This window comes from Aristolochia californica, unplaced genomic scaffold (assembly GCF_029961685.1).
Source record: "Aristolochia californica isolate CCGP_79_NKW_82.1479 unplaced genomic scaffold, dmAriCali1.0.hap1 SCAF_12, whole genome shotgun sequence".
In the NCBI taxonomy this organism is placed as follows: Eukaryota; Viridiplantae; Streptophyta; class Magnoliopsida; order Piperales; family Aristolochiaceae; genus Aristolochia; species Aristolochia californica.
The window spans coordinates 29242441-29254755 of record NW_027181793.1 but is presented as its reverse complement, the minus strand read 5'-3'; the positions used below and the strand labels follow the sequence as shown (position 1 = coordinate 29254755).

Here is a 12315-nt window from a genome sequence, read left to right as displayed (position 1 = left end):
CCTTAACCTTGAGAATGCAGAATCATTTCTTTCGGATCTAATGTTCACGGTAACTTCATCATTTCCGCTATTCTTTGAGAAAAGTAAGGGAGCAAACTAACACTAATACCTCCCCCTTCACTTGGACTCACATCTCCCTCAAAATGAAAACTCTTATGCAGACTACAACCTTTATATCTAGTTCCACAAGAGAATATACCATCCATTCACTTCCCCTTTGCACTAAATGCTTCAATAAAAATACGAAAATGAACAACTTTCTTTATCTCCTCACGCTGAGATTGCTACAAAAGCAGTAACGAGAAATTTACATCCATGATTGTCAGAAGTTCTTTAAGAAATAATGACAGTAATCACAAGGGTCCAACTGTAGACACATAAAATACCAACAAGATTCTTATATCTACGCTTTTATTCTCTCAATACAACAACCCGGATCACCATATATGTTCTCTTTATCTCTTAAGCTGCTGAAGTTTAGTCAGCATACATACTCAGTTGGTCCACCAATGGAGGAAGTCCTTGCGCCTGTTGATCTTCTTCTGCAGTTGGAGGACTCCGTACAGTAGAGCCTCGGCAGTCGGGGGGCAACCGGGTACATAAATGTCCACAGGAACAATCCTGTCACAGCCCCTAACGACTGAGTAGGAGTAGTGATAGTAGCCACCGCCATTTGCACAACTGCCCATAGAAATCACCCACCTAGGCTCCGGCATCTGATCATAGACCCTGCAATCAAAAAGTATACGGGTACTCAAGCCCATGGGCATATGATGTCGCACAAGCAAAGAAAGAAAACCAACTGACGTAAGGAACCATTGCATTTGGATTTTACAGAAAGAGAAATCAAGCAATAAGACTCATTGGACACCAAATAAATTGATACCGCCTGGAAAAAATACCATACTTTTCCCCTCTATACTAATCAATTTTCCCATGGCAATGTTCAATCAAATGACACAAATATCCATAAGAATCTCAATATCATTAAAACAAGGTAGCAACTACAAAGAATATGGTTTCAAATCTCTTGTAGTCTGCCATAAAAGGGCAGGATGAAAACTGGACAAAAGCCGCTCTCCTGTGCAGCTGCACCACAATCCTTTCTACCTGGGTGGACCTCAACTGATGAGCACACTCTGTGGTTTTACATACCAATCTCAACAAGATGGTGGACTACATAGAACCCTCAAATAAGAGTTGTTCCTGGAGTTATCCGGTAACAACCTGTGCAGGCAACTCTCTCCCACTTTGACTACTGCTTTCTCCTTATATTCATTTCTCATTTTACATGTATACATAACCTCTTCACTTTTTTCTTCCTGACAAGCTTTCTTATTGGAATCCACTTTCCTCATTGTTACAAATAAATAAATAAACTGGATTAAGAAAAACTTTGTTCAACTATTTAAAGTGATGGAAACTACTTTATCCTCATTTCCTACCCTGATGACTAATAAAAATATAACTGCTAATAGATAAAAAAACACTTAGTTATGATTCATGCAAAGCATTCAAATGAAGATAAAAGACTCGGGACAAATAGACATCCTCCTCTCCTATCCATATTATTCAGCAACAATATGAAGTAACAGCCTTCATAGCAAAAGGACAAAAGTCAGAATTATTCCCAGAAGACAAATATCATCCACTAATTCTTATGATCCTTTTTTGTTGTCACTTGCCGAATACCCTAGCATCCTCTTGTAACATTGTGTTGATAAGCATGTGGCATCTCCAATTACCAACAAAAAGTACAGATAAGACCTCCTAATAACACCCACACTCCCAAAGAAAAAAAAGAGAGTAAGGATGAGTAATTAAAACAAATTGATACAAAGAACCATCTTATACAGTTCTTTATCCACAAAGAAAAAAGGAAGACTATCTTGCATTGTCCCATCCTAGCTCTTTACCTCAGACCACCTGGATTCAACATTTCAGAAGCTTAAAGCTTCTGTGAAGAATGATTCAGTGTAAGTCAACATTGTAATTGGACTTGAAATAAAGGTGCCTCTTTTTTTTTTTTTTTTAAAGTTGTATATATTAACAAAGAGAATTACAAAGAATCAAGGAGCAAATCCTAAACCCTAGACCTTGGAGTTCAGCTGTCATTGAGTCAGCAATGCCTAACGGGTCAACATACGAGAAGCACTGATTTCCGGAGGGATCCAAGATAACTTCCCCAAAGCCAACAATTCCGGGATTGCTGAGAGAGGAACCATCAAAATTTAACTTCAGGAAACCATGTTTTGGGAGGGTCCATTCCTACATGACAGGGATCTTGGTACCAAACCCTATTTTTGCTATGTTGTTCTAATTATCGCGAATAGAGGAACTAACAAAGGAGGAGAAGGGCTTCTTGGTAAGGAGCCATGCTGAAATCTGGCCCGACACATAATCAGCGACCCTTACCGCAAAGTCACTTCTAGCATCAAAACACATGCGCTTGCGCTCATTCCAAAGCCCCCACAAAATGAAACCAATGCAAGCGGATATCATAAGCTTTCCAAGCCCAGGAAAGGGAATACCAATGAGCGACTTGCTAAAAAAGGTAAGATTTGTTGGCATACAAAATTGCAGCCTCGTCTTACTGAGGATGGAAGTCCACACATTCCACGAGAAAGAGCACAAAGGTGCTTCCATAAGTTAATCTGAGACAACCAAAACAATATTTGCATCCTTACTTCTGATTAAGAAAGTTACAATAACTTCTAAAGCTAAACAAGGGATTAGCTTCAAGGTTTTTTTTTTTTTTTTGAACTAATAGTAACTTCAAAGGGCTAGTTGATCATTGGATTGAAAGATCTGTGTCTTCAAATGGAAATGTAGAGCAAAAAAAAGAGCATAAGTCCTAAAGCAGTTAAGAGGAGAGTTCTTTTTAGTGAAGAGGTCAAAGAAGTGCAACCCAATGAAAGAGTAAGAAATGTAAAATGACCTACTATGTGAAAGGATATGTTACAATCTGACCTGAACTTATTTCACATTAATCCTAAAGACTCCCATTTTTCAAAAGCCTTCATTAGGTTTTATATCATTTCCTTCAACAATTATCTCAAATTGCCTATTTTTTAGTGCAATAAAATTTTCTTCTAATTTTACAATGATTTTTTATGGATAGATAGCTGCTTCAAAAAATAAAAAAATAAAAAAATAAAAAACTTTCAATCTGATCTGACAAAACCTTGAGAGTAATAGAACAAGGTATGTAACACATTCCAACCATGCAATGCAGCAAATGGGGCTCCTCAATCATGGCAACAGAAAATAGGAATATGTTAACTAAAAAGTGAGTTTATTTCTCCGGACATTTAAAGCTCTCAACAATTGTAATCTGGAACTAAAGTATAGATCAGATTTATACATGAAATTTGGGGTTGGGTAAAAAATAATCCTCTGTTCTGCTATATCATTTGGTAGTCCATCACAAGGGTGGACTTCTTCAAGTCTTCTCCACTACCTTCACCAATATCTTGTTACCCTTCTTCAGCTTCCTGCCAATCCCTAAACCTCCATGGTTTAAACATGAGTACTCCGAACCTCCACTTGAACATAAATAAACCATGTCAAACAACTACCCTATATTTTCCCATCTGGTTCCTCTTGGCCGTTCTCCATTGATTTCAAGTTTAAGTACTAAGCAATATCTAATCACCAGCCCACAAGACACTGACAATACTTCAGCCATTTAAACATGAAATAAAAAAAGGAGTCAGGACAATCATGTTGCATCCTCTCCTCAGCCTCCAACACAATCGCTATCTCTAACCTCTGATCTCTGCTCAAAATTATCAATAAGCATAGGATCGATCTTTCTTTTAGTTGTGGAATCTCTGTTTGATTGATCAATGTGTGATATTCCGAATCCTCATTCCTAATGGAATCGAAATGATCTCTGGATTGATCAAAAGATCCTTTCCATTGGCTAGAATCTGTTACTTGAACGAAAATAGATCTTGTGGAATCATATTGAATATTTGACGATACATTCCGTACCTTGCTAAAAAACCGATCCTTGTTTACCGACCACGCATTGTCTATAACCAAATCCAATTTTCTCTCGATACGTTCCTCAAAAAATCCGATTCGTGCTGATTCTTCCCCCAACTAACGAAGAGATCTTGGCGGAATTGCCACATATGATATTGAGCACAATTTTGCAAAGAAATACCCCCCTTGTTTCTCGAGAAGAGATGGGAAAGATGCTCATCACCTTGCTCTTACTATACCTTTCTTTGGCACTCTAACCAGCCTACTCCCTATTGAAGGGTAGATATGAAAAAGTCTTACATGATTCCCACAAGAAAAAGCCCCATAGTGGAAGAATTAATATGATAGTCTTATTGGAATCTCACAAGAACAAGTCTGACCAAGGAAGTCTTTTAATATTGTTAATCTTTTGTTTATGTTACAGTTGCTTACTAGCTTTAGGACTTAAATTTAAGAGATATGCTTTGGTGCAAATGGAACATAGGTTGTTTAATTTAACTCTGATTCCATGTATTATCTCTATTATAATAGAGAACCAATTAACTTAGTTTAACACAATCAATGAATTATTTTTCTCTCCTAAAATTTCAACATGGTATCAAAGTAGGTATTTATAGGTCTATGAGTTGATGACTCACCAACTCATAGAAACAATGTTTTCTTCTTCAATCATCTTCCTTCTCCATGGAGACAATCTCTTCCTGTCTAACAAAACTCCCATAAAATTCTGGTTGTTCCTGTCAATTCTTGCTCTCTTTTGCTGATCTGAAACCAAGATCCCGAGCTCCATCTCTCCCTCTTGTGATTCACCATGATGGCTCCAGATCACTATTAAATTGCAAATACACCATTCCATGCACCAGTCTCTCATCCACATGCATACTACCAGGCAGAGCAGCACTGTCAAGCTCCCAAGTGCAGGTTTTTAAAAAAATCCCACTAGAACCTAAGCATATTCAACTTCATCCTCCTCAATAGTCAAGTTTTACATAGATGGGAAGATGAACTTTTCTACACTTGCAAAAGCTTTGAATTGTGAAAAAAGGTACAGATTGAATAATGGATCAAGGTCAGTTATCTGACATCACAAATGTTAGATCCAAGGATTTGTCTAAGACTGGAAGGAATTGATTTGCAAGAAGGATAAACAGAGTTTTTCACAAGAGAAATCTTTGGCTATGTACAAACAACAACAGTTACTTGTATTTATTTTGTTTCCCAAACTTTCTCCAACAAAATTTGCTTACCGACATCCGTCTCTACTGATGGTGTTTGAATCCTATTAGGACTCTAGGTATAGAGTTGTCGGTGTTCAAATCATTCTTCTCTACTTTCATGCTTGTCTGTTGACTTAAAAGCTCCTTTGGAAAACACTCTTTTCAGTGATGTCTTCAACTTTTGTTTTTGATGTTTCTGTTTAATGTCTCCAATTGTTAGTGAAATCCTTCTTTCTCGGTTTATAATTAATCCCACTCTTAGGTGCAGGACCTACTTAATTCAGTCTTTCTCTATCATTCTGACTCCTAATCCTAATAGGAATTCCAGATCTGTCAAATGGCAAGTCCAATAGAAATAAGTTGTTAGAGTTTCGAGCTAAAATTCTGCATGGTTGTTTACTCTCCCAACTGCCATATTCCTGCTCGTTTTTTTTTTCTAGAATATAAGTTTCATCACAGAACAAGATTCTTTGTTGGCGACTACTGCTCTTTGTGTTGGCTTTGAATTTTTCAATCTCTTGAGAACCGCTAATGCCGAATTATTGCAAGTGACAACCTTTTGTATTTCCCTCAAATCCATACCATCAATGCTATGGTTACCACATACGAGTCGAATTAGAGCACATATCTTAGCTTGCTCAACCTGCTGCTGCTTTACCACCAACAACAAAGATGCATGTTCTTCTCTTTCAGGCCCTCACCTTTAGAGCTTTTGAACCCACATAAAAGAAAAGGAGAGAAAAAATTATTTTCAATTGTTTGGCAATAGAGAATCATTGGCACTTTTTTACGCAGGCATGTGCGAAGGGGGCGTGTGCTAGCCTAGCGCACAAGCCCCTTTACGTAATATGGTGCACCTAAGCTCGCAATAAAGCAATGAAGGGCTAGAAAGAAGAAGAGGTCATTCAAATCAGACATCAATTTCGGTACAACGAGAAGGAGTTTACTATGGTCAGTGCAGTGAGATTCATGGAACTAATCATGCCTCTACACATGCACCCGGAGACCTAGGCCGACTGTAGAGCCCACTCTGGCCGAGAAGCAAGCTAGGTTATTGATAACTTACTTTATCAGATGCTGAACCAGAGGCCATTGAACCTTTTGAAGGTGCCACCTTACTTTTTTCGGGGTAAAATCAACAAGTAGGCACTATAAAAAAGAAAATAAGAGAGAAAATTTAATTATCAAAATTTTAAAATATCACTAACTTTCTTTTCTTTTTAATTTTTCAAATGCATCCAAACAAGAGAAACTATATTTCTCTTCAATTTTCTTATTCATTTTGCATGGGCATTCAAATAAGAGAAAGAAAAAAACTCTTTTCTTTTCTTTTCTTTTCTCACCAAATTTTGTGTTCTAAACACAGCTTTACTATTTTGCCTTCATTTTAAAAGTTGGTACACCTACCCATGAATTCAGTGTGGTTGATGGTTGGTATTTTGACAAACACTTGTTCTTTCTTTTCTTTTTTTTGACAATTATTTGTGCCAGACTCCCTGCCTGCTGATATTGTTAAAGCAACAAGTTTAGAAGCAGCTACATCTTATACAATTTGGAAGAAACGGTTGATGTTCTAATACAGATATCTATGGCGATCACTAGGGGTGGCATCGAGCCAAGCCAAACTCAAACCTACATATGTTCGAGCGTAGCTTGATCTGAATACTTCGAACTCGAGCTCGAGTCCAAAACTTTTACCAAAGTTTGAGCTCGAGCCAAGTTCGAGCTCCAACCTAAATTTAAATTACAAACGTAAAAAATTACAAAAAATAAATAAAGAGAATATTGTGATGAACTTAGTACCATTGAACTAGAAGCTATCACAGAGGAATCCAAGACTTTGCAATGGTTCATACTAATGGATAATAACCAGCTTAATAGACCTAAAAGAAAGAGCAACCACTTCCATCAATAGTGTTTATTCCATTGGCAAACAACAACATTAGATGTTGAGGGACCCAAAAGGGTTGAACTTTCGATCATCTTTCAGGTTTGAGGCAAATAAGAGAAACTATCAACCAATTAAAGAGGGAATTGACAAGAGCAATTAAAGTAAAGGGTATATTTGTAAAAATATCTATGTTAATGAGTCAGCTCACGAGCTAATCAGTCGAGCTTGGAAAATCTCAAGTTTGGTTTGTTATACTTAACGAGCCTTATTTCAAATCTGAGCTCGAACCGAGCTCAAGTAAAAACTAAACTAAACCGAGCTCAAACGGTTTGCGAGCCGGTTTGGCTTGGTGCCACCCCTAGCAACGACTCTTGCCAGCATGTGCTACAACTACAGCATAATGAATGTTAGTTTAAGGTCCTAGATGTTTTGCCATGTGGAATTGTTGTCTGGTCTCTATGCCTTCATCCGAGCTAATGAATAGCATTGATTCTTTGGTATGTGAATATTCTTTCGTTTGTGTGCAACAGTGGCAATAGTGGGTTCTTCAAGTCAGTTTGGGAGCTAAAGCTTATGGAACCTTATTTATTTATGAAGTTTTGGTGATCAAACATGACCTTTGAAATGATTTGGTTCTATTTAGTTTCTGGTCATGGTTTTTTATTTGTGGTCAAATTCTAGCTGTTGTTTGGACTGAATTATTGGTTCAGATTTTGTGTCATTAATCATCAGTGGACTATCCGGTCATTTGCTTTTTTTGAGTAATGATTTATGTTTTTACAAGCGTAGGTAGTGAAAACTTTTATTTTTGTATTTTATCCTTTTTTTATTTTAATCACTTCTAAGCAATGCCTACAGACCCACTACCTACAAAGAACATGAGAATACCCATCATTAGGGGTGGCTTCGAACCGAGCCAGCTCGCGAGCGGCTCGAGCTCGGCTCGTTTAAATTAACGAGTCGAACTCGACTGAGTCCAAGTTCAGCTCGACGGCTAGCGAGCCGGCTCGTTAATTTAACGAGCGGCGGGATTCGAGGGATTTGGGATTTCGGGAATCCCTCGTTCTCCCTCTTCGTATCACTTCGTGATTTTTCGGGGTTTCCCTCTTGGGTCTTCTGTTTCTTCGTTTCCTCCTCTGGGTTCCTGATTTATTCCCCCTTTCCCCTTTGTCGTGGGTAATTTTTCGGTTTTGTGCTCCGAGCTCGTGATTTCCCGATAATCTCTTCGGTCGGGTTATGCTTCATCTGGAATTTTCATCCAAGTAGGTATTTTTTTGAGAAACAATTGTTTGATTGCTTCGCCGAAATGCAAGAAGTGGTCATGGACGGTTAAGACTCAACGTTTGACACGTTGTACAGTTCAAAAACCTTTGTATGTGTCGTCGACCGCCATTGCTCGAGCTCGGAAAGCGAGAAAACCAGTACCGTGAGACTGGAGCCGGAGCTCAAGAGACGACAGATGAGTGATTTCTGCAAATAGAAAACCTTTCAGCTTTCGCAGATTCAGCAATGCTGAGAAGGATAGAAAAAGGAGACAAGCCGAAACATGATTTGAACGATGAGACACAAAATCGCTGCTTCTTGATATCGTGCGGAGGTAAAACAAAATGGAAAGGAGAAGAGAAGAGAAAAAAAAGCCAAAAGGTCTCATCATCTAAAAGCCAAAAGGTTGGCAGTAAACCACTTGCTAGGAGAGCCTCTAAAAATTAATATTACTCTCCAGAAAAGGTTACAGGTGAAAGATAAAGATTCACCAGCTGCACTTCCTGAAATTAAGATATATGATGATGAGATGAACATGAGGTTTCTAGTTTGTTTGTTGGGGTCACAAGAGCCCTATTGATTTGATGGCAAGTGTTGTTTGCTTTGTCATAGTAGCGCGGCCGGTGACCAGGTGAATTGTGGAATATGCGACGAGTGGGCTCACTTCGGTTGTGACGGCAAGGGCTAGTCATTTTGGGATGGATCCAACTTAACACATAATTTTATATATAATTTATTTGATATATTTTTTTTTAAAGTTTTAAATAAATGTTGAAGCTCGAGCTCGGCTCGAACTCAGTTAAAATTATTGGGCTCGAGCTCGATAACAATTTTAGGCTCAAGGTTGGGCTCGGCTTGAGCTCAAGTTTGAAATATTTAAATCAAACTCGGCTCGAACATAGGCAGGTTCAGGCTCGGCTCAGCTCGATGTCACCCCTACCCATCATCCAACTTAAGTCAATTCCCTATGCAACTAGTGTTTTTTTAGCAACTCTTACAATGTAAGTAGACTCTTTTCCATTCCCCTCAAATTGGGTTTGTCAGCCTCCGAAATTGAACAACATTTTCAGACCATGTATAGCATTTTGTAGTTTGGCTAAAGAGTGATTTTTCTTTTCTCATATTTGTTTTATCCAAGCAGGGTCTTTGTGTCATTTTCATTCCCAACTTGAAGGGGAGAAGTAGAAGAGGAAGTACAAAAAATAAGGTATTTGGTAGAAGCTACCCCATGAAGAAATTTTTTATGTGACCAGTAATGAAGAAAATCCAAGTATAGGGGCGAAACAAAAGATGAATTTACATCTCGAAGGTTTTTTCAATCCCAAGTGTTGAAGACCAACAAATTTTTCTTTACAAGCTGAAATTAGCAACTCCAGTTTGAGGAAGAGTATTAAAGATCAAATATGAAGAAAGAAGTCTCACAGTGCAAGAATCAAGTTAAATTCAGGAGATATAGTTTGGGTGTAACTAGGACATGGGTAGTTTAATTTAACTCTGGTTTTATGCATTTTCTCTATTATAAATAAAGACCCAATGTACTCAATTTAATGCAATTAATGAATTATTTTCCTCTCATGAAATTCAACACCCCAAAAAAAAATTATATCTGCTTGAATCTCCTCCTCCACAGGTCACAAAATCAACCTCCCTTGGCAATCATTCATTGCAAGTCCCGCAACCCAAGAACCATGTTGCCTGAACATCCACCACTGCCAAAAGCTCACTAGATTCTTTTCCAAAAAAACTTATTTACTTTTTTAGAAAGAAAGGCTTACTAATTTGCCCACTGCCTCGTTTTCCCTGAGTCTATATTCTTCCCCTGGTTTGGACCAACAAAGGCTTAATGTACTCTTGGTGCAAAAGGCTGCTAAAAGCCTTTTCTCATGCTACCCAAGATAAGAACCCACGGGATTGCTGCCGTATAAACTATTTTAAATCAACTCCCCAAGGTTCACCAATTCTTTCTAATTGCATTGAACTCACTGTGATTGTACTTAACTTCTGTAACGTTAGAGGCCTTACTATAAAATTTCTAATCATTTCCATAAATTTCTTAATCATCAACTCATTTTAGCACAAGCTATCCCTAGATTGTATAACATATGGTGCTTTTGCACCAGCTTTTGTGCCATCATAAACTTGAGAGGAAGGATCAATTTCTGAGTAACAATCATCACAGATTTCTGTTTGCTGATATGTGTCTTTAAACTAATTCCTACTTTCTACATAAATTATTTATTTTTATTTGTACACTTCTCGTAACCTTTTCTTTACGATATATGCATTTCATAAAAACATTAATATATGCTCAAAAAAGACTTTAAACTTAAGAGATTCTTTAAATTCAAAAAATTTAAGAATAACGAAATATCTTAAATGATTAAAGTTTAACTAATTTTAAGTTCGAATTCAGATAACATAAAAAATAAAATAATTTTTTTATATCATATTCCAAAAGTGTATAATCAGCCTATTTGGATCCCTAGAAATTTGACATATGAACACCTTCACATCCGATGAATTCATGCACCAATGTTTGTTCTTATAGATCACCTCCCAGATAGGTATTTCAATGGGCACAATGGGGAGTTGGGTTTCTAACGTGAGGTCTGTGGTTCAAATATGACCAGGGTAACGCTATGGGGTTCAACATTCAGACACACCAACATAAAAAAGGCTCCTCATACTGGTCTACTGCACTAAAACTCTATATGCACTATACCCAAAATCTTAGCCACTGGGCCTCAGACTCAGCAGGGACTAACAAATATAGGGACATGTTCACGTCCAGTTTAGCAAAAAAATAAAAAAATAAAAAAATCATCATACAAAAAAGACATGCATAACAAATGCAAGAACAAAGACTAAATCTCTCTCATGCCCACTGATTGAAGAAGAATTTTTACACTGTTTCTAATTTACAAGGGTGAAGAAGAAATGCATGATGAAGTCTCTATGCAAAGTTAACCCTAATCTTCTATTCCTTGGCACAAAATCTAGAATCACCACAATCAATTGGCCAAAGATTAATAGAATCAAAGCTAAACAAAAATTTAATCCGGATGACACGGTAACAACACCGAGTTGAGAACCCCCATGTGCGAAACCCTTTTGCAGACTTTTAAAGCCATGAGAATGCAAAAAATGACAATATCGTGATCGTCCCTAAAAAGATAAGGAATGGAATTGGATTCAAAGCAGGAAATTTCAATCTTCCAGGAACCAAATAAGAACGTAGATATGTACTTGCGGAGAGCAGGCGCCATCTTGTTGGTAAGTGTTCCAGCCACGATCATGCAATCAGACTGGCGGGGGCTGGGCCTGAAGATAACCCCAAACCTATCAAAGTCGTAACGCGCGGCACCCGTGTGCATCATCTCGACGGCACAGCATGCGAGTCCAAACGTCATCGGCCAGATGGATCCACGGCGGGCCCAGTTCAAGAGATCGTCCACCTTCGAGATCACATACTCCACTGCCTTGGGCAGGCCGGTCGGCGTCGCCGACGAAGGCGGCGGAGGCCGAGCGTACGAAGCCGGAGCTTGAGGCGAGGAAGAGGAGAAAAATGGAACAGTCGTATGGAGGCCAGCTGCACGTTGTGTGGAAACTAGGGCAAGACGCGCAGTCCTTGGTAGGAGCGCCATGGTCTGCCGACGGAGAGCCGGGAGAGACAGAAAACGCGAGAGAGGTGGGCGAGCTGAAATATCAAGTTATGACGCTCGATCGGTTTTATGTTCCCAGTCTTGCGGTTTAGAGATGCTTAACTGGAGAGACGTGGCTTCACATGAATGCACTTTCGTATTGTGGAACTCGCTCATGAAATAGTGTCTCAATAGTCAATAAATGCTTATGTCTATAATAAACATAATCTATCTCTATTTCAAATTCATAAATTTGGTATAAATATTCGAATTAATGTGTATATATATATACTTCCACTAGGTCATTAAATGG

At 38.3% G+C, this 12315-nt stretch overlaps 1 protein-coding gene across 1 annotated transcript; it reads right to left on the bottom strand.

Annotated features, from left to right (window-relative positions):
• Window positions 1-216: 216 nt before the first annotated feature.
• LOC137945909 (uncharacterized) lies at window positions 217-12088 on the bottom strand. Its single transcript, XM_068791998.1, has 2 exons — window positions 11608-12088; window positions 217-729 (listed from the first exon to the last, which is right to left on the bottom strand). Exons 1-2 carry the CDS (start codon window positions 12003-12005, stop codon window positions 495-497), a joined length of 633 nt encoding a protein of 210 aa, XP_068648099.1. The 5' UTR covers window positions 12006-12088; the 3' UTR covers window positions 217-494.
• Between the last annotated feature and the right edge of the window lie 227 nt (window positions 12089-12315).